Source organism: Lissotriton helveticus, chromosome 10, assembly GCF_964261635.1.
Source record: "Lissotriton helveticus chromosome 10, aLisHel1.1, whole genome shotgun sequence".
NCBI classification, from domain to species: Eukaryota; Metazoa; Chordata; class Amphibia; order Caudata; family Salamandridae; genus Lissotriton; species Lissotriton helveticus.
Window position 1 is genome coordinate 868575539 of NC_136071.1, and position 23432 is coordinate 868598970.

Sequence of the window (23432 nt, forward strand, 5' to 3'; positions counted from 1 at the left end):
GTATAAGTGTGTAGGTGAGTAAATGTAAGTATAATCAATTGTTTGCATAAGTCAGAAGGATGTCTTTATAAGTGAATACAATGTGTGCTGGTGTGTAATGATGAAATAGGCGTATAAGTATATTTGATAGTGTTCTGTTGATTATTCACTGCATATAACAGTGAATCTATAGGTAAGTGATTAGATGTGTGTATCGTTCTATGAATAACTGAGTGGTTGTTTAGAAATTTCTATTGGTGTGTCAATGGTTTCAAATATGGCACTTTCTATTTTACAGTGAGTGATGAAAGATTATACTAGTGTGTGATGAGGTGTATTTGAATGCAAAACACAACAAGGTAGCCAGACAGATTTCTTATTTGGATTTTTTGATCCCACCCAGCGAATTAGTTCTGGAGGGTCACCTATTTTATTTTAGTTGTTTTATATTTTTAGAAAAACATTACACAATCTCATTTGTGTATATCTTGAAAAGAACACTTATCAAACAGTGAAAATATATATACAAACAAGTGAAATGTGCATAAATGTACAGGTGCTATAGTGTTTTAAAAAGTATTGTCAATTGATACAAACAACACCGAAAACAATGAATCAAATACCTAATAATCAATTCACATTGGAAACCAGTCCTTTACGTTAGATACAATGAAACAGGTGGAAAAAACAACAATACAACAACGTTTCCTGCCTATCTATCTAAGCCAAGGGAAAAATAAATTGATGGGTTGCAAAGCTAGGGAAAACACTGTGTATATTTTGGCAGTCCTAGTGGCACCCTTGTTCTGTTTCCGAGGCTCAGGGTCAACGCGTTTCGAACCACGACGTTGTTACGGGTTCTCCTCAGGACATGGACTGGAGGAAGTCCAAACTGGAAGTTGTTTGGAGTAATCACTCCGGGGTAGTAGAGGTGGAGTGAAGTATCTTTCACGTACCGCAATTCTGTGTGGAGGGATGTTGGGAACTCAGGTAGTGGGGTGGGCCAACAATTTAATGAGGCGCCCGCGGCGTGACTCAGGCGTCTGCCATGTGTGTCAGGGATGAATAAATCAGCGCGGTTTATTTAGAAAGGGCTCTTGTGCTGGTACATCGGCACCAACCGTTTGCCTGGATCGGTCTGTTCTCCTCAAGGGCGGGCGGCGTCTCGCATGAATGAGTCGCGCCCGTGAGATTTGAATGTCACATGGATGATGTCATCAGTGATGTCATCATTGATGTCATTTGAGATGTCATCAGTGATGTCACTGACCAAGTCATGAATGATGTAATATGTGACATCATCAGCAGTGGATTGCGGGCGCGCGAGTTATAGTGAGTACAACTTACTATAACGGGGGAATTTCAATGGTTTTGTATGAGTAAAGTGTCCAGCTAACTATAACTGGTGTGAAACCTATGGTTTTTTCAGTGAATATATATATTCATTGAAAAAAACATAGGTTTCAAGCAGGTTATAGTTAGGATTTAGCATTTAAAAAACCTTAGAAATTCACTAAAAAAACATAGGTTTTAGGGGTGTTAGAGTTAGCTGATCAGTGATGTAATTTGAGATGTCATCAGTGATGTCACTGACCATGTCATGAATGATGTAAAATGTGACATCATCACCAGTGGATTGCGGGCGTTAGAGTTACAGTTAGTACAACTAACAATAACGGAGGAATTTCAATGGTTTTGTATGAGTAAAATGTCCAGCTAACTATAACACCCCTAAAACCTATGTTTTTTTAGTGAATTTCTAAGGTTTTTTGAATGATAATTCCTAACTATAACCTGCCTGAAATCCATGTTTTTTTCAGTGAATTTCAAAGGTTTTGTAAATGATAATTCCTACTTATAATGTTGACCACTTCCCAATATTTTCAACAAGAAACCAAATCTGCAATGCTACCTAAAAAATCAGGCAATAGTTCTACTTACCACTAACAAATTAACATAAACATTTAACTACTCTAAGAACGTCCAATATGTACTGCGTGAATTAAATCGAACTCACACCCATGTTCAAAGAGCAATATGTGATAGAGGTTCTAATTATACACTTCCGACACCCAACAAAATCACAATATCCAGTGCCACGACCACCACAAACACCCCCACGGCCCCCTCCCTCTACTACCTCAGAGGCAGCGCAAAGCAGGACAACAGACCTTTCCAAAATAATATATCCCCTCAACAGTACACTAGCTCAATCTACAGAGATGTGGCAACCAAGTATGTATTAGGGAAAGAACTCGAACATCAACAATAATGTACACAACGCTAAGACTACAGATGAAATACTATACACAATTCACTATAGAAATCAAAAACTTTTCAATGTGTAGATATACCATGTGTAGATATACCCTCTTCCCGCCCACCACCTCCCTGCAGGCTCATATACGGCTCGCGGCCCCCGCTCCGCGGGAGCTGCTCGTAGCCGTTACTGTGGGAGCAACCTTTGGACTTACCATCTTGTCATCTTTTGGAGATCTTGCCTGAACTCAGAGGGACACGCTGATTGAGAGCCGACCTCGAGTAGCAGGGCATATTGCATCAGATGGGACTGCGAGGACCAGAAGGCCAGTGCGCGAGGTAACGAGATGCACCTGGCCCTCTCCACACCCTCTTCCCGCCCACCAGCTCCCTGAAGGCTCATATACGGCTCGTGGCCCCCGCTCTGCGGGAGCCGCTCGTAGCCGTTACTGTGGGAGCAACCTTTGGACTTACCTGCCATCTTTTGGAGATCTTGCCTGAACTCAGAGGGACACGCTGATTGAGAGCCGACCTGGAGTAGCGGGGCATATTGCATCAGGCGGGACTGCGAGGACCAGAAGGCCAGTGCGCGAGGTAACGAGATGCCACTGGCCCTCTCCACGCCCTCTTCCCGCCCACTGCCTCTTCTACATAGTTCAATCCCCACTTCCGGCCCGTGGGACGCGTGCGGACGCGCCCGGGCGAAGCCCGGGCCAAGGGCGGGCCCGTTGTAGCCCGTGTAAGACCAGACCGGGCCCCCTCTCTAAGTCTGTCCATCTTACTCCCCAATGAACAGTATGTACGCTCCACATTTGTAGTGATTGTTTCTGAACTTTGTTTATATTTAATACAAGTGTTTGTTTGGGAGAGTATATCCTTATTTTAGAATTATGACGACACGAGGAAGTAGGAGCAAAACTGCAGCAGAAGGGGGTCAGATAGTAGGTCCCATAGACAATGTCCTCATAAGGCCGAACTCTTTCATAGACCAGGGTATTGCCGACCTGGAACGCAGAGTATCCCAAGACTTAGCACTGGCTCTCCAAAAAAGATCTTCCTTGGGCCACCTTGCGACTGTAAGAACCACTGAGCAGACTAGGAAACCCCCCTCGACAGAAGTTCGTGCTGATGTGCATAGCCTACCAAATGTGGTGGACTTATCGGCTTCAGAACTTCTATCTGACTCCCAAATCAGTCTAGAAAGAACTCCAGATTTATCCTTGCACACTACACCAGAGGTAACAAGACAGCTGAGAGGTAAGAGGGAGGGTGCTGTAAAGAAAAAAAGGGATAAACGGAAAACTAAAAGGGATAAGAGGACACAGGAGCTAGGCAAACACCAGGGGGAGAATTCAAATTAAATTGCCCAGAAGGGGGGGGGGATAGAAATAATGACTCACCAAATCCTGTTATAAATACGCTTTTGGGTAATGAAAGCACTGATGTTCTGACTATTACGGTAGGGGGAGAAAAAGATAAAGTGGTAGATAATCAACTCCTAATAAAATTGGGAGAGTTACTTAAATCGTATCTCTCCCCGCTAGAAACTAGATTACAGCATATTGAAAAACATCTAGCTGATTTAATTACCCTCTCAAAAAGAAAACACACATTAACTCCTGGGATACCAAAGACTGGGGGAAATAAATTATTTACTGATAAAACAGTGGTTCCACAAGTAACAAAAATAGTGGCAGTAGGGCAAAATGTAACATCAAAATTCCCTGCAGCAGTAGAGAAGAAAACTACTGATAAACCCAAAGAACCCGCTGTGCAGGTCAGGGTGGCCAGTAACATCCCCAAAGTACCCCCAATAGATGCCAATGGGGATTCCTATAGGGGAGTTTCTAATAGCAGACTCCCTGCTAACCTCCCTCCCGAGGCTAGTCCCTTCGTGGTAGTGATGACTGGCGTGCCGGAGCTGCTAAACACCACAGAGGAACCTACCTGGGCACTTAAGAACAAGGTACACTATTGGCTTAATAAGAACCGACCATTACCACCCTACTGGTCGAGTCAGATCTTAATGGTTCGTAGAGTTCCCTGGGTGGGTCATGGAAAGAAGTCAATCCAAGGCGACTGTGTTAATTTTAAGGATCCTCGTACAGTGAATTATATCTGCTCATGGGGCCCCCGAGATAGGAACGAAGGCATAGATACAAAACGATTCTCCTTTTTCTATCCCCCTGGGACCCACAACGACTTAGCCAATGGAGAGAACTGGCATAGAGTAGGCCACCGAGGGCTAGGAAGAGAGTGGGAGGATTGGGGAGGTAATTCCATCAGATACCCTACCAGGGAGGAATGGGGTGGAAATTCCATCAGATATCTTACCAAAGAACCATTTGTCAGGGACACCTGGAGAGGAATCCCAACTATGAACAGGTAATGGTCTGGAAATGGTGGATTGACCACCAACGCCAACTGGACGTCGGAAAGGGGATCGGGCACAAACTGATTGTATTTTAACACAGGGTGAGAGAGCAATCACCAGACAGGTAGAATCTGTCCCACTGGATGTAGACACTAGCCTAATGATAGCAATCCCGAGTGCGAATGACGCACTTCAGTCGCAAGATACAACACATTTGGTCGAGGTAGATAGTCTGGCTGAGGGTTATCCCTTCCACCTGATCTCATGGAACATAGCTGGTCTCTCACGGAGGTTAGAGGACCCGGTTTGGCTAAATTTTGTTGAATCCTTTGATATAATTTGTCTTCAGGAGACATGGAGTAGAGGGGCCCTTGGTCTGGATGGTTATCAATCTTTTAATGTTCCTGCTGAACCCTCACCTGCTGGTAGAGCCAAGAGCGGTCTTATGACAGCTATTTCTGTTAAGCATGCTAGGATAAAAACTGTTACACTGGCGGAATCTCCCTGGTACCAATTGCTTGTGATTAAGGACATATTTCTGGTGCCTTTGCTTTTAATTAATTGGTACTATAATATATTCGATTCCCAACTTACAGTGGTCATACAAAAATTACAGGACGAGATTGCTAAAGTAATTAATACTATATTTCCTCTTTTTATTACGTTGGTAGGTGATTTTAATTGTAGTTTGTGTAAATTTAGTGGTTTAAGAGTCTGTGGCCTAGTAGCCCTAAATGATCAGCCATCTGTACACTTTAAGCACTGGAAACAAGGAGAGGCTTTAACTTTAACCAACATTATAATAATTAATGATCTTTGTGCCCTGGATATGTCTAACTTCTCAAGACCCTTGAGTATCCCAACTTTCCATGGCACGTGAGGTCAGACGAGTGTGATTGATTTTGCCTGGGTCTCTAGAAAATATACCCATCTTATTAATGATTTCCAGATTGAGGCAAATCCAGTTAGTGACCACAATCCACTAATTCTGAGTCTGTGTCCCGCCTTTAAGAGAATGCAGATTGTGGAGCACCCAATCAAATTTAGTCAGAATCAGGGGGTTACCTTAAAGTGGGACAAGGTAGATGCAAGTCGTCTAGAGGTGGAGATTTTGAAGACAAACAAACAAAGGTTAGATGCTTGCTTAACCCCTTCAAACGAGCCAGAGGCAATATTCGATAACTTCGAGGCTCTTTTAGGTAATGTGGCTTCCCACCTCCTAAAACCTGTTGGAGGAAAAAAGGGAAATACCAGTAAATGGTTTGATGCAGAATGTTCCAGAGCACAATCTAGCCTAACAAAGGCATTACGTCAAGTGCCACGGGATAGGGTTTTGGTTAGAAGGGCAAGGAAAATATATAGAGATGCCATTATTAAGCGTAAAACAGACTTAAAAAGAAAGGCGTGGGATGATTTAGGCAAAGCCTCAGAACTAAAGGATTGCCGACTTTTTTGGGAGGTTATAAATCGCCCTTTTTTAAGAAGTGATGAAAAGGATACCCTAAAGGTGCACATCCCAGGGGATACCTGGGAAGTACATTATGGGAATATTTTTAACACAAAAGGGGCCCCCCTCGCAATTAGTAATTAAGGGATTTGCGACCTCAAGTTGGAGTCAGCAAATACGCTTAGCCTCTCACTGACTCTTTCTGAGGTAGAGGCTGCACTAAGAAAGGGCACCTCACTAAAGGCTCCAGGGCCGGATTCAGTGCCTTTGGACTTTTTCAAACATAATACAGAGGTGTGGGCACCACTCATTACTTTTGTTTAAAGCAGTTGTGGTAGGTCGCATTCCGACTTCTTGGCAGGAGGCGGTAGTGGTCCCGATATTTAAAAAGGGCAATAAACGTGTGTCGTGATTTCACATAGGTTACCACTAACCTGTTCAGCCGGGTACAGCAGGAGCGATGAACGTAGCTAGTTCTCCCTATCCTCTAATGGTGTCACAACCTGTGAGCATATAACTAAACTCTACCAAGCGTGACAACACCAGGGAAGGGGAAAAAAGGGGATAAAAGAAACAATAAAGTCGCAGCAGCCAAATAATCTGATAGGTGCCTTTGAATACGTGTATGAAGAAGGAACCTCAATGGTATCAGACTGGATTTCCTGGAGAAGGAGAAAGAGAAAGGGGAAATCACACACACATACAGAACCATTGAACAAGATCAATATACTATGTGTGTACAATCACTTACAACATTATGCTGCCACATGTTCTCCATGGAAAACAGAAAAAAGAGAAAAATAAATCATAAAAGAAAATAGCTCTATTCCTTCCAACTGCAGCACTTGCGTTGTCCTGAAGTATGTGCCACTCATTAATTCATAGAGCATAATTTAACACCAAAATCCTCTCAGTCTGGCATCAATCCTGAATAATTGTAGACCAAAAAGAATACGTTACACGATAGCACCACTGCAGTTCTGTGCCCGTGTATATCAAGTACATCGAATTATGCCAGTAAAATATGTCTGTTCTCCTGTATGCGGTTTGTATTATATTCATACAGCTGACTCCGGAGTTAATAATATTTTTACAAGGTCCAAACAAGGTTTGCACGTGTCATAGGGTTTAAACTCCACCCTTCACAACAACTCACAATCCTTTGCTACTTTGAGCCTTCAACAGTCTTTGAACATGTCCGTAGTTCAGAGCAGCCGCTCTATCACAGGTTCAATAATAGGGGCGCGCCACAGGCACCTTACCTCCTTGTGGATAAACACACTTCTTCAGCTGAAACTAATGTATACAGCTGCGCTCCTTCCCAATCCCAGCACGTTCAATGCGCGATCGGGGAAAGCGCTTCCAAAACCTCCACGAAGTTAAACAAACTTTCCTGACAGACTGGCAACAGGAAAACAGTCGAAAAACGGGTAGAAATCACCGCGACGGCGTCACTGGAATTGCGGTGCTTCCTGCTGAAACTGACTCCATGGTTCAGGTGACAAGCACCGGCTCGAGAAATAGGAAGAGTACAAGAAGGAAAGTGTGGAAAGAGAGAAAGGACATCGCTCTCAAGCATTCTGGGCCATGTAGTCCACTTGACTTCACAGCCATTCCCCACATTCATTCACGAGTGAAATGTGACAACGTGACCCCTGTTGTTACAGACCAATATCGTTAATAGATGCGTCTTGTAAACTAATGGGTAGGGTGATTCTGGCCCGTTTGGAAACCTGGGCCGAGTCAACTGGCATTATTGTTGAATCCCAATACGGGTTTAGGCGAGGAAAGGGCACTACTGAGCAGTGCCTAAATTTGGCTAATCATGGGTAAGTACATGAGGGCCAAGCGTGGTTGTATCCACTTGGTCTTCATGGACTTATCCAGTGCCTTTAATACCGTATGTAGAAATAAACTCTGGCAAATGATGGAGTCTATGGGGTTTGAAGAGCCATTGGTCACCCTCCTTCATAGACTGCATGCTGCCACAACAGTAAGGATCAGATTTGGCCCTGCCGGGGAGAAGACAAAGTCCATTTGATCGACTGAGGGTGTTCGCCAGGGGTGTATACTGGCCCCTTTTTTGTTCCTGGAGTACACCAATGGTCTGGAAGCTTTTCTGCTGGAAAGCTGTGTAGATTTTCCCCAGGTTAATGGTAAACGGATACCGATGTTATCTTATGCAGATGACACAGTCCTAATGACCCTAACTGCAAACAGCATGCAAACTTGTTTAAATGCTTTTGAAACCTTTATGCAGGGGTTAGATCTAAGGGTCAATTTCACAAAGTCCTTCACTATGGTCTGCGGCCCAAAAGGGGCAAAATCTCGCAGGCTTATGGTGAAGGACTCAATTATTGTGAAAGTTGACAGTTTCAATTTCCTGGGGAACTTATTTAACAAAACGTTGAGTTGGGAGCCTCTAATATCAGCCCGTGTGCAAAAGGCAGCAAATTGGGCCAGAAGCCGGTTGCAGAATTAAAATCTTTATACAAAGCAAAATGTATCCCAGTTGCAACATACGGGGTGGGGGTGTGGGGCACTCAATCCTGTAACAAAATCCAAACTATGGAAAACAAGTTCATAAAGCGCCTCTTATGTGTACCATCAGGTACCTCCAACATCCTTTGCCATACTGAGGTGGGTCTTGAATTTGTGAGCGACATCATCCATGTCTCCCCCTTGCTGCCATGGAGCAAGGTATGGAGTTCTGATGAGTTGAAACTCACAAAGGAAATTTTACAAGACTGCCTCAAGCTTGAGTATTTTGAGAAGATACCATGGCTACTATATGTCAGGGAAACCTTTTCCAAGATAGGTTTGGACTATATGTTTTCGAATGCTGAAACCGTTGGTAGTGAGACAAAGCTATTAATTAAAGAGGCTTATCGCACTAGGTTAGGTGTGTTGAGAAATAGCGAGAGCGCGGTATACCACAGGGGAAGGTTGCTGCAGCAACCATACCTTTCATATATAAGGCATACCCAATGGCGCTTTTATCTGACTAGGTTCCGTCTTAACACACTGCATTTTTTATTTGCTTTCCCAAAGCAAGTGGGGTGGTGTGAGAGTCTACCCCCTTGTGCTTGTAATAACAAAGTTTCACAAAACACTGTCCATCTTGTACTTTTTTGTTCTTTGTACAAAGATCCAAGAAATCGATTTATCAGGCCGGTTTTGTTAACTTTTGGATCTCGTTATTATAAAGAGGGATAAGAACATTTACTCTCATTATCAACCCCAGCAATATGTAATGCTGTCCTTAGTTTTATCAGAGTGGCACTCACTATTAGAAACCGATACTGATTATCATCATGGAATATCTGTTGATCTATATCTATGAGATCATTGTACGGACTGGTAACAATATCAACAGCACTTGCACTGTTAAAATACATCCTTTTAATATATGTGATCTTTTAAAATGTATTTGTAAATCATTTTATGGTAATATAATAATGCTTATGGATGTAAACTTAATTGTATGGTCTTTTTAAATTGTGTAATATGTCATGCTCATACTTTTATGATTCTGTTTTTCATTAATCGAAATAAAGTTTACTATGATGATGATGATGGTGTAGTGTACTGAAGAGTGGACACAACCATATTATCTCAGACACCGGGGAATATTTCGGTCATGTAGCTGTGTTCACCCCCCCTTTAAAACAGAAGCGGTGTGGGCTAGTCCAACGTAAACAACGTCAGCGTAAGACTATAAATAATTAGGCTACGCCTTGGGCATGGTTCACTTCTGCAAAGAGAAGAGACTCCGCCGCAGTGAAGGTCCGCACCCTGCCACTTGGCTGCCGCCATGACCGCGTGCCCCCTCGATACAGGCCCATTCCGAACTCAGCGCCACAGCACGGCAGAGTTGTGTCTGTATCAACTACTGCCTTCGATCTCCACTGCAGGCAGCAGGGTTCACAACTTGAATTCAGCTTTGCATCTGCACTGCAGACAGCATTGAATCCAGCCTTGCTTTATTTAAGGTAGAGACAATTGGAATCTATGTCTTCCGATTTTGTAAAAGGATGTGACAAAGTCATTCGCCTGTAACTGTGCTGACTACAGCCTTCGATCTACACTGCGTACAGCAGAGTTCACAACTTGAATTCAGCTTTGCATCAACACTACGGACATCATTGAATCCAGCCTTGCTTTATTTAAGGTAGAGACAATTGTACTCTATGTCTTTCGATTTTGTAAAAGGATGTGACAAAAAACATTCTTCTATAACTGTTCTGACTACAGCCTTCGATCTACACTGCGGATAGCAGGGTTCACAATTTGAATTCAGCTTTGCATCAACAGTATGGACAGCATTAAAATTAACCTTGATTTATGTAAGACAGAGACAATTTTTTTAAATGATGTGACAAGAAACATGCCTCAATGTCTGTACTGAGTACTGCCTTGAAATGTACACTGCGATCAACAGAATTCACTACTTGATACCAGAAGCACATCAGCACTACAGAAAACATTTAATTCAGTCTCGATTCATTTAAGGCAGAGACAATTGCACTGTGTCCTCAAATTCTGTTACCTGTGACAAAATAGCATTCATCGATGTTTGTGTTGACTACTTCCTTCAATCTACACTGTGTACAACAGGGTTCACAACTTGAATTCAGCTTTCCATCTACACCACGTACAGCATTCAAGATATCCTTGATTTATGTAAGGCAAAGACTATTTTGTTAAGGATGCCACAAAAAATATCCCTCAATGACTGTAGTGAGTTATGTTTTCAAATGTACACTGTGATAAACAGAGTTTACCGCTTGATACCAGTAGCGCATAAGCACTACAGACAACATAAAATTCAGTCTCGATTTATTTAAGGAAGAAAAATAGTACTGTGTTGTCAGATTTTGTTAAAGTATGTGATAAAAAAAAAGCATTCCTCGATGTCTGTGAAAACAACAGCCTTCGATGTACTGTGCGGACAGCAGGGTTCACAACTTGAAGTCACCTTTGCATGTATACTACGGACAATAAGGAATTCAACCATGATTAATTTAATGCAGAGACAATTGTACTGTATGTGTTCAGATTTTTTCAGATACAATGATGATTGTACATGACGCATTCCAGTAGTCAGGAGACATTATACCACGGCGACCCCGCTGAACCACAAATCATCTTAGGGTGCACACACGCTGAGTTCCTTCGGTACCACTAAATCACTGCACCACAAGTCATTTCCCCGTAGCCTTATTAAAGCAGAATTCACTAGGCAAAAATCATTGCTCCCAGTACAGCCCCCCTGCATTACGCATTATTGCCGGGTACATACAAGGTCAGCGCCAAATATACCACTAACTCAGTGCACCATAAATCATCGGAAAGAAGAGTGAACAGTTTTATGTCAGCAATGAGGCATAGTATCACTTTTAAGTGGAATTCATGCAGAATCCAATCGACAAAAGACATTACTCCAATTACTGTGCCCCCTGCCCCCCAGACCACGCATCATCGCAGAATATGTACACACTAAGCACCAAAGGTACTAGTAACTCAGTGCACCAAAAATGATTATCACGTGGCCTTGCTAAGGCACCATTCAAAACACAAAAAATATTATTATCAGTACAGTCTGCCCAGACCACGCATCATCGCAGGCTCAACACAACCTTCTTGTTTTAGATACCACTCAGTGTAAACCGAACTAAGTATAACACCTATCAAACCCTACACCATATCCCTTTATTATGCTTCCTTGAAAAACTCATTTTATATCACTTATACATTTAGTTTAATAATAAAATGCACGTCACATACATGTTCTATCTTCCACTTCAATCATAATTGCAGATGATGCACTCCATCCTAAGATGTACACTGCGCACAGCAGGATTTACAACTTGAATTCACCTTTGCATCTACACTATAGACAGTTGGAAATTCAACCTTGATGAATTTCTGCGTGTTCGCGGAGATTTTTTACCGTTTCGCTAAGATTTGCGTAATGCGATTACGCAAATTCCGCCCACCCCTATCAAGTTTCTCGTATAACTGACGACGGGACCACGCCCATATCTCTGAAATCATGGTTCAGAGACTCGCGCAGCACTGGCATAGGTCAGGCCACCCCCCTCCACTTACACTTCCAGGAAAACACAACAACGAAACATTGCCCAGATTTCCATTGTAGTGATTTCTTAGTTCCAGGTCTAGTTGTCAGAATGGCACACACTCCCTTATTGCTGGTATACATCCACACCACACCCATCCAGCGCATCCGTCACTACAAACGTGACCGGCACTATAAAAAAAGACAGGGCGCACGTGCTGTATGCCATGCGCTGTGATGGCCCGTCCTGGTGGTTAGGACGCATCATGAAGGCTCGAACCACCGAACAGGGGGCCCACCACCACGTGCGTGACCTCTTTGGTCACTGAGTTAGTGGTACCGAAAGGACTGAGTTGGTGAAGAACCTGCGATGATGATGATGGGAGCATGAGTATGTCGTGAGGCATACCGATATCAAGACTCTGCACCATATGTCAGATTTCTTGGTGGCAGAGCGGGACTGCATGATGTAGAAGGTGTCCTGTCCACAAAAAGGTGGGCAATGAGGCCTAGGTGCGCATCTCAGGTAGTCCACGGGGTGCAGCAGACTGGATACAAAAATGCAACGCAGCGATTTAGGGATACGCAGTCCTATATAGCGTATCTTATTGCATGTATATATTTTTTTCCCAATAGCAGGAACGTTTTTATAATCGGTCAAACATCCGGTATATAAACTATACAAATAGTTGTTTTTAAATGCGAGAGGGAAGGTGTGTGAAAGGCCGATGTTATTCAACTCCACATTAAGATAGTAACAAATACCAATCATAACATCTTTGTTTTACTATCTTTTATATATAGAGCTTCAGGGTGAATTATGTCTCGGAATGTGGTGAAAAACACACCAGTGACAGAAAGGTGAGCTGCCAATATTCTTTGCAGTCACTCTCTCACTTCCTCTCTCCTTTGATAAAAAATGACACACAATTGTAACTTCCTTTTTATCTTACAGGTTGTGTTTCACAAATTGGCGTCTCCCCCCAACACCTCTAAAACTCAATGTTTGAGGATTCTACGATGATGCGTGGCCATCATAACAACTTCTGAGAAGGCTGCTTCGACACGTAGTGCACCCTCTTTGAATCAGGCCAATTGCACATGGTGAGCAAAGAAGCTTGTTTTCGAAACAACGGCAAGTCATCTGTGGAAGGAGAGAGTGGGTAGTGTGCAGCAGCTTCACTGCGTAGGAATGTATAATTACCTCCAGGCAGTGAGAATAGATAGGTTAAAATCTAGTATTTGTAAAGTGCACAGCTACCCGTAGGCATCCCGGCACTGGGCGCATAGGGAAGATTAAGCGAGCTTTGCCCAGAGTCACATGGTGCTGGGGAGACCCCTGCCTGCTGGTACCGGGGATCGAACCGTGATCCCCAGCCTCTGGTATCAGTCGCCCTGGCGACTGCGCCACACCTCTTCCCCAACAGTTTGAGGGGCAGATGTACGAGCCCCTTGCACCACTTTTGTGTCACTTATAACATGGGAAAAGTGGCGCAAGGAGCTTCTAAATCTGCCTCTGACTTCCCAAGAAAAACACTCACCTCTGGACTCTGCAAATCAATCGGGTGCAACAGTCTAGATACCCAATATTGAGAACTCACCGTTATGCAGTGGGAATGCATGGGATATACTACTTTGGAAAAAAACAGCACACAGACACCTCCCTTACAGTGGAACTTGTTGTAGTACAGTATCCTGAGCGTACAAATAAATTAACCCAAAAATATACGTGTGCAGTTGTATGTACTTTGCTATTACTAACTCTATATACTATCTTTCAGATCACTAAACTGGAGGGGGCACTATGAACCAGCACGTGCTTGGACACACAACGGAGGCAAAAGGTGAGTACGAGTATTTTCTCCAGTATTAACTGCTCCATCAATAACTTTCTCTCACACTTTTAATGTCGTTTTTTCTCTCTTTCTCTCTCTCACTCTCTCTCACATCGTTTCTCTTTCTCTTTTAAAGTTATGGACGCTGCAGTCCACTCTGACACGTAGAACCAAAGCTGAGTTAAAGTTGTGAACTCTGTTGGTCACAGTGTTTACACAAAGTAAGCAGAGTGGCCTAGATATAAATCCCTCTGATTAAATGCATTAGAAGTAAAAGAGCTTATTTACAAGCCCCTTGCACCACTTTTGCGTAACTTTCAACATGGGAAAAGTAACACAAAAGTGGCACAAGCGTCTTGTAAATAAGCCCTAAAGCATATTGTCCTGCATAACGACTTGATCTCTCCCCTAATTCTGTCTCATCTCTGAATCATTTTAAAGACCTATTGATCCATAGGGTAAATCTGACGCAGTAGGCGCTTCCATACAGACACCTCTTGAATGCAGGCCTATAAGACAAGTGAAATGTATCAGGCACACTGCAGACGTAAAAATAAGGAAATATCGCCAAGTGTTACCTTGACTTGTAATGTTTGACTTCATTTAGTCATATCGATCTAATTTTAAACACTCATTTTCATTTTTGTTTTGCAGATTACCTACCGTACTTCAATTGGAGTCCATATCACATTTTGTTTATTATATTGTTTTGTTAAAGTTATGTTTCTAGTAATTTATTATATTGTTATATTTAAGTTTTGTTTCCAGGTATTTATTGTTGTTTCAATAAAAGGTAATAAAAAAAAGTATATACGCCTTATTTTTTGGGGGGTTGGCGGTCCCCAAAAGAAATAATAAATAATATTTATAATTTGAAGTATAATTCTGAGGCTAACTCTTTACCAGATCTTAACAGAGTCTATAGCTACGACTAACGGTTCCTATGGGAAGCACAGTAACTTTTTCCATTAGCAACATAGTGTGGTGAACTTCTAAACTCTGTGCTCACGTAAGTGTTCCATGAACTGTTACTATGGTAACAGGCAGAAAGCCGTTTGGGGGTAGGGTTGAAAGGTACTGGCTGTACAGAAATCGTTATATTTACCCTGGATCCTCTACATTACAGAAAGGAAAGCAAAGTAAAACAGAACACTGTGTACAGATTTACAACCCCCTTACGCCACTTTCGCGTCACTTTTCACATCTTAAAAGTAATGCAATAGTAACGCAATGAACTTGTAAATCTGCCCCTGTGCACATTACGAGCAAAACAAGTACACAAACTATTCAATTCTTTATCGATCACAATTATACAGTGTTGCTTCAAGATTCACAATGAACTTCAATACATACTTCCTGCCTATTTAAAAGGAAAACGAGATTGTCGACATTACAAAACTTAGTGGCATATTTACAAAGACGGAGTTAACATTGTCGTCGCTTTAACGCCTGCAAACTACAACAAAAACGCTGAAAATGGACTTCAAATCCTTTGTTATCTTACCGGAAGATTTTCTCAACATTGCTGTTTCCTACACAAGACTGAGAGCCACCCCCCGGGGCTATAAAACAAATGGTTGTGGAGTGCTCCAAGGCCCCCCCCTGCAAAATAAGAAGTGTGGGGACCTCAACAACCCCCCTCAAGCCCCGGGAACCACCACCATTGGGTATTTGTGTATTGTGGGAAGCAGACTGCGTGGCCCTCCGCCTGGACCCCTTGAAGGCCCTGGAGACCGCCACGCCCCAGGGCCGACTCCTGCAGTGTCCCGGGGTACCTACCGTGCAATGTGGTAACTGTCGGACGGCCCACTGGAGGCCTGGAAAACAATTAAAATGAATGTGCACAGACTCCACCAGAGGGGAATAATTTTTCTGTGGAGAACTACATGTCCCAGAGATGCTCACTTGGGGGCCGTAATTAATAAATGGACACGTGATACCTGCAGCTTCTCTGTGGCTTGTAGCCTCGAAAAGTGTAAGGACAATAAAAGATTCTGAATACCAATTGCCGGTTTTTTGAAATTATGCCTGCAGTGGAGTGCACTTTCAAGTGAAAAGGAGAACTCTGTGGAAACATATATATTTATGTGTATGGCTATATATATCTATGTATATGGATATGGATATGGATATGGATATATATATATATATATATATTTTTTTTTTCTTCCTCCGCCTCGGGTAACTGCCACCGCACTCCTGAACAGAGTGTGCGTCATCGAGGCGGACAAGCCCAGCAAGGTCTGTGTAAATAGCAAAGCTCCTCGCAACACGAGGGTGACGACACTGTGTTTTGGCCAACCAAAAACAATATTGGAGTCGACTGGTAGGACGCGTTTCACCTGTCCAGCAGGCTTGTTCACCAACGGCTTGCCCGTTTCAATTAGACATTTTAAATACAGAGTTCACGTCAAGTCACCTGACTGAACTACACAAACAGTTCATTAAACAAAAAGACTCATAGTTTATTTCATCCGTGTAACGCGCATTCGCTCGCGTTTCAAATTGATTCCACACCATACCATATACATTTCTCAATTGTGCATGATTTACTTGTTTATAAAAAAACAAAAAACAACTTTAAGAATCTTAAAAGCGTTTTTGTCTTTGAATTCATTCCCCGATCATGAACATAGCAGCCTTTGGCACAGTTGTCATTCAATCTCTAAGCTGCACTTAATAACAATCATCTTGCGGGCAAGACGATGTACACGACTAATATGCACTAGAACGTATATAACCGCACATCGAGACACCCAATCAGTATCGTTAATTAAACCCAAGTAGGTTGACATATTTCATCTGAAATCATTCATTTCGCATAAGTTGACATGTGTACTGATTCAGCCCAAGTGGGCTTAAAACTGCATATGTTTCATTCTACTCTCTTGCCACCCCTCCTTGTTACCCTGTGTGAGAATATAATCAAATTAAAAAAAGGTGCAGTGAAGTCGCCAATGCTATAGCCTAGTTACACTTAAGGCTCATTAACACTGAAATTATTATAAATTTGTGATAAAATCCGATGGGAAAAGTGTATTTAATTCCAGAATATAACAGGATTCCAATTTTCACAACTTTTTCTCCCTATTGCTACCTAGGGGTGGGCGTAGTTCGCGAAATAGCTCTACGCGTAGCTACGAACTACGTGAGCTACACGTAGCACTTCGCGAACTGTGTAGTAGCATGTTCGCACTGTGCAAGATGTTGTTTTCAATGATTGCACAGTACGGACAAGCATCCGGCACTGTGCAATCATTGAAAATGGCATCCTGCACAGTGCGAGCTGTACTTTTCTGCCGCTCAAGTAGATTTTTACTCGAGCTGCATCTTTCTCAACGCGGACTGATAGTTTCTCATCCTGAGCATGCGCGACCACTCGCAATGAGAAACCTGACCTCCCCGCGTTGAGAATCTCCCCGGGAGGTTTATTTTCCATGCTCGCGATCGCGAACAAGGAAAATGTCTGGCAAGGATGTCATTTTGCTTGCTCATGGTCGCCAACTTGACGTTGAGGACCACGAGCAAGCAAAAAATGACCGCTGCACTACGCTACGCTACTCTACGCATGTGCTACGCGCAGTTCACAGCGTAGCAAACTATGCAAACTACGCGAGTGTAGCGTAGTGCTTTGCCCAGGGTTATTGCCACCTCGCATACTTGATGGAACACAATCTACTACAAAATACACAAGTCCTTGCGCATTTTTGTTGTGATGTGACTCGAAGTGGAGCGCTACGGGTAAGATTTATCCCCATTGCGTATTGCTCTGAAGTGCTGTAGCACTCTTTTATGGACTGGATGGATCGTGCTGCCCATGTACCTCAGGCCTCAAGGGCACTGAAGGACGTAGACAGCAAAGTCCGTCTTACAGGTAAAATGTCCTTTAATCCTCGTCACTCATTTTGACAATCCCAAAGTGTATGACTGTGTATTTTTTCCAAAGCCACATGCTTTGCACTTTGTACATTTAATGAACCCCTCTTTAGCTTTAAGCCATGTAGTGGTTTGACTGCTTGATTGTTTTTTTGTGATTACATTGCTCACCAACATTTGTCTAAAAGATTGTGCCGTTCTAAACGTAATAGATGGCCTTCTCTGTACTACTTTGCCCAGGACCAGGTCATTCCGAACAAAATGTCAATGTTTGGCCATGTTGCCGTTTATAGGTGGTAATCATCCTAGCCTGGTTATCACCGGCACCTGCCCGCTTGATTTTACCTTGGCTGGGGTTAAAGAGAATTTCTTATCTAGTTCTTTTCTTGGCTTTATTAGTTGCTGCTTGTACGTTAGTCTCAGGATATCCTCTCGCTGTAAATCTGGTACTCAGTTTAGCCAATTCTTCATCTAGGACTGCTTTCTCACTGCAGTTCCGCATTGTCCTCAAACATTCCCCATACGGAATTCTTCTAATCAGATTATGGGGGTGGAAACTGGCTGCATGAAGCAGCAGGCTTCCCGGTGTGGGCTTTCTGAAAAGTCTTGTCTGTAGTTTGGAATCTTTTACTTAAACAGTTAGATCTAAGAAGTTCACTGAGACATTGCTGATAGTACTAGTGAACTTCAAATTTAAATTGTTCACTTGCAATTTTTTAATAAAGTTTTTCACTGACTCCTCAGACCCTTTCCAGACAACAAACAAGTCGTCGATAAATTGACTTCAGTGTAACACATTTTCTTCCCACTCTGTATGAAATGCGACCCGGACCACCTGCTCCTGCCACCAGCCCATATGCAAATTCGCATAGCTGGGGGAGAAGCAGGTGCCCATCGCGGTCCCACAGGTCTGATAATATAATTCATCGTTGAAAAGAAAATAATTGTTCTTAAGGCATACTGAGACGATACTCAATAACATCTGGGTATGTGCCCAGAGTTTAATTGGTCGATTACTGAGAAAATACTTGATGGCGTTTAGGCCATCTTCATGTCTAATGCTGGTGTAAAGTGTGGTCACATCAATTGTTACCAACAATAAATTATCCTCCTAAGGTAGATCATAGATTTTTTTCAGAAAATCCACTGTATCCTGCATGTAGGAAGGGAGGGTTTTAACAAGGGGGCACAAAAAGGAATCTACAAATTTAGAGGTATTTTCAAATTCTCCTCCAACAGCAGAGATAATGGGGCCTGGGGGGCTTTCTAGACTTTTATGCACCTTTGGAATGAGGTAAAAGACTGGCACTACTGGTTTGTCTATTTTTAAGAATAAACATTCTTCAGATGTAAGTAAACATTGATCATACCAGTCTTGTAACTGCTCCTTATACCTCATAAAGCCGGTTTGCATAATTGTCTCAGTAACTTTAAAATAGTTGTTATGATTATTAAGTTGTTTGTAAGCCTTGCTCAAGTATCCTGCCCTGTCCCACACTACATTCCCTCCCTTATCTGCGTTGCGCACAATGCAGTTTCCCTTGGAGGTTAATTTAGTGACTAAAGCAGAGTAATCTTTTTCATGCTGTGAATAAATTTATTGTTTCATACTTGTACATTATTCTAAAATGTTTAGATCATTGACTACTAGTTCATTAAAAATATCGACAGAGTCTCTGGAAGTCATAGGGATAAATCTGGAGGTCGGTCTGAAGTTTGTTGCTGCATTGCCGCTAATATCCTCTTCTTGTTCTCTGGCGGCTTCCAATGCTTGACTCATAGATGTTTGAAAGTTCACTTCTTGATTTACTTGGAGAGAGGTAGTTACAGCATCCTGATTCATTACTGATGCACTTTGCTCGTTATTGTGTTAAGTATGCTCTTTTCTTTATTTGATAATGTGATATCAGTTAAATTCACTATTGTACCCTCTTCTTGAATTGCCACCTCGACTACTTTGTGTTTTCCTGATTTGCAGCATTGGCATTGCTTCGACCCCTTGGACCTCTGTTGCCTCTGCCTCTTCCTCTTTGCGTTCCTTCATAGTTCACAGGTGGTCTTGGGCGGAGATTGAACCTCCTCTCCTACTCTAAAAAAACTAATTCCTCTATGACAAATGGTACGATTGGCACCCCTTGTCTGCTGTGCCCTTCTTCTAAATTAGTGTCTACTTCAGAACTCTGAACGCTACTTAGTTCCGATTGACCATCTGTTACCATTAGTCTTTTTTGGTTCAGACGTTTTCTCACACTTTCAATTTTTTTCGTGAAAGTATACATTTGTCCCTGCTTGTAGTCGTTCTTATCTCTTAAGAACTTTTGTGCCTTTCTTTCTTTAATGGTTGCTTCCAATTTCTTTAAGCATTTAAGCATACCAGTCATAAACTTTTCAATTTGCTCTCTGTTAATTTCTTTATCCAACATCTCTGATATTTGGGCAATTTCTTCCAATATTTTCTGCTGATCTATTTCTGCGTATTTTACTGGAATTGCTAGCATTCTACGCAATGATTCCTGGTTATTTTCTGCCCATTCTGAGAGCATGTTGGGGGTGCGGTCCTCGTACGTGGGTGCCACAAGAATGCGAAGCCCTTGAGGTATTCTATTTACTTTCAAGTATCGCTGAAGGGACTTGGACTCCCACCATTTTGATAGCTCGCTGCGCTTCAACTTCTCCAAGCATCTTAGGCGTGCTGTTATGTCAGAGACCTTATCTGTAGTTGCTGTTGTTCCTGTTATCCTACTCCGGGTTTCTTTTATCCTTCGCCTATTTGGTTTGTAAGGTCACCAACTGTAAGTACGCAGTTAGGTTGCAGGGACCGAGGGTTGGATACACCTTAGCGAGTGTATACCGCCCAGGTTCCTTTCACTTGGTCCTGACAAAAACCTGGTACATTCCTCTACAGGTTGAAACATGTAGACCTTTTTACACTCACATAGATACTGTCGAAGTGTTAGTACAACAAAGAGGAAACCTCGGACAAAAGTGAGTCTAGGGTCCAAGTAGGGGATTTTGTTAAGATAAAATCTTGATGATTAAGGAAAGGGTTGCCTAAATTTAGAGGACCCTATGAAGTGAAAGTAGTGAGGGTAGCAAAGTATGGAGGACCATAGGGTTCAAGGAGTGTGGATAAGAATGAAGGATGTAGTGGTGATATGATTATGAGAGATGAGGACATAGTTAGAGGGATGCAGAGAGGTGTAAGTCATCACAGTTCCAGAATGGATGAAGAAAATGGAAATCAAAGTTGTACTAATGCCAGTAATAGCACTGTGGTGAGCAGAGTGACCAGACTCAAGAAGCAACCTTGTTATCACCAAGATCACATACAATTATTAAATTAGTGTACCCAAAGTGATGTGTTTATTCTATGAATTCTTTTAGTATTGTATACATGCAACTGGGTATGTGTATATATGTAAATACCTATTTTGCACAAATCAGGGTTAACTTGTGATCTACAAGGGAAAGATGTTAATACATTTATCATAGTAGTTACAGTTAAGTCTGGTATTTATGGGTGTATCTCATGTTTCTAATGAAGGTGTATGTGTTACAATTAGAAATAGGGCTTTAGTAGGTGTATCTTTAAATATAGGAATGTGAGTACACACAAGAATCATGCTGGAGCGGTGATCCATCATGGCATTCTGTTCACCAGCAGTTGACAATTGACTGGTGAAGGGAGCAGCGCATTGAGAACTGTTGTAAAGGTTAATAAAGCCCTGAACTCAATTACCAGCATCGAGAGTCATTGCTATAGTGTGCTAATAACTTAGACCTTGATTCAATAACTGTACTTTGTGTTTTTGTTCTTCAATACAACGTAATATCTTAGATAGTCATGTTCCTTTTCTGATTGCTGAAAATCCCTCAACCAAAAAATATACCTAAATTGACCACTGTGAATGAGTACATGTTGGTTGTCATGGATACCCACAGTAACGTATTCTTTAAAACTATACCCCATTACACAGACCCAAAAAAGATTAAGCGCCAGACATTTTTTTCTCATGGATGAAATAAAAAAAATTAAAAATGTAATGCCTATCTGATAAATAGGCCCGCTATTTTACAAAAAAAACATAATCCAAGAATGAAGACAGGGAAAAATAGACAATAGATCTGCTAGCTTTTTGTATGTGTGGCAACTTAAAAATATATACCTTTTGGGTAACAAGCTTTGCCACCACATCTCTGGCATGAACATCAATGGTGCAAATGGTCATGATTTTTTGCCTGTCGCCTGGTGTGAGCTCTCCCAGCAACATGGCAATTAGCGCATTGAGCTGAGTGATCTGAAATAAAGGAAAAACATAACAAAAGTTAGTGTTTAAATTTCCATTTTAAATTAACTCTCACTGGAGACACTGACAAAGGTTAATTATGAACTTTGATTCCTGAACAAGACAATAGTAGGCAATTACCCTTCTGTCAAAATGACCGCAGCAGTAGCAATATGCCTGAATCAAATAATGGCATATACATGCATATGTGGGTGTGAAATGTTAGCAGGGGCTTTATGTTCAATCAGTGCATGTAGGAAGAAGGAATGAGTTAGGAGAATGCACAAAGGTGAAATGGTGTATAACAGTTTTCTTTGGATATGAATGGGTACAAAATGGAGTCACTGGTGGTAAAGAGAGGCATAGGGGTATTTTTAAAATGGCAGGAGGCCAAGTATTTCTCCCTGACATGGTGAGGGTGGAGGAAGGTGTATAGAGCAGTACAGTGGGAGGTCAGAAACGTTTTGCTAAAGGTGAATGCTGGAAGAAGGCGGTCTAGGGAAGCTTAAAACCATTTATTTTCTCCTTGAGCAGTGTTGAGGGCAGTCATTCTTTGTGGAGAGACATAAGAATACGTAAAATCTGATGCTGTTCTTGCTACTGAAATCAATGTCCACTAGTGATGTGGCCTATAAAGCCTTGACCAGAATTCACTATATGTCCTAACAGTGTTATCATTGTGCAACTTGGAAAGGGAAAGACGAGTACTGTAGTCAAAATTGCATTTTTCAAATCCCAAGGCATGTTTTATTAAATTAACTAAAACCATTTCAAACAAAAACTCGGTTGAAAATGGAGAAGGTAAGTAGAGGGACAGAGAAAGAGACAAGTGACACTATCAGAGGTTAAAGAGAAAGATCGAATAATAAACTTAAAAGCAGATGGACAAGTGTGGGAATAGGAATTAAAAAAGTAAACAGACATTGGCATTGCCATGCAGCACATTATCCCGGGCGCTATAACATCTACTGTTATTTCACGTGCCACTGGTGATGTGATGAGGTTATGTACAACAAGGATGCACCTATACTGAATTATAGGTGTTACAAATGAAGGGAAGAATTAACAACAATCTGTCTTACATTAAACAAAGCGACCCAGAATGTTAAATCATATTATCAAATCCTACACAGTCTATGCCACTCTCTCCAGATTCTGAGAAACCTTTGAACATTAAAGCTCCAAATTACAGGCCAGCCACACCCATCACCTACCACGACTCAGGTCTTGCAGTCCCACCACATAGATATCATAAGTCAGAGTCACTTTGCTTGATCATAACAAGGTTGCCAGCGTA

At 42.1% G+C, this 23432-nt stretch overlaps 1 protein-coding gene across 1 annotated transcript in view; it reads right to left on the reverse strand.

The window, feature by feature from the left end:
- DNAH11 (dynein axonemal heavy chain 11) overlaps positions 1 to 23432 on the reverse strand; it is a 3642058-nt gene that overhangs the window by 1967646 nt on the left and 1650980 nt on the right. Inside the window, exon 32 of the mRNA XM_078663510.1 lies at positions 22016 to 22147. Coding sequence (XP_078519636.1) covers positions 22016 to 22147 — 132 coding nt within the window. The remainder of the gene's footprint in view (positions 1 to 22015; positions 22148 to 23432) is intronic.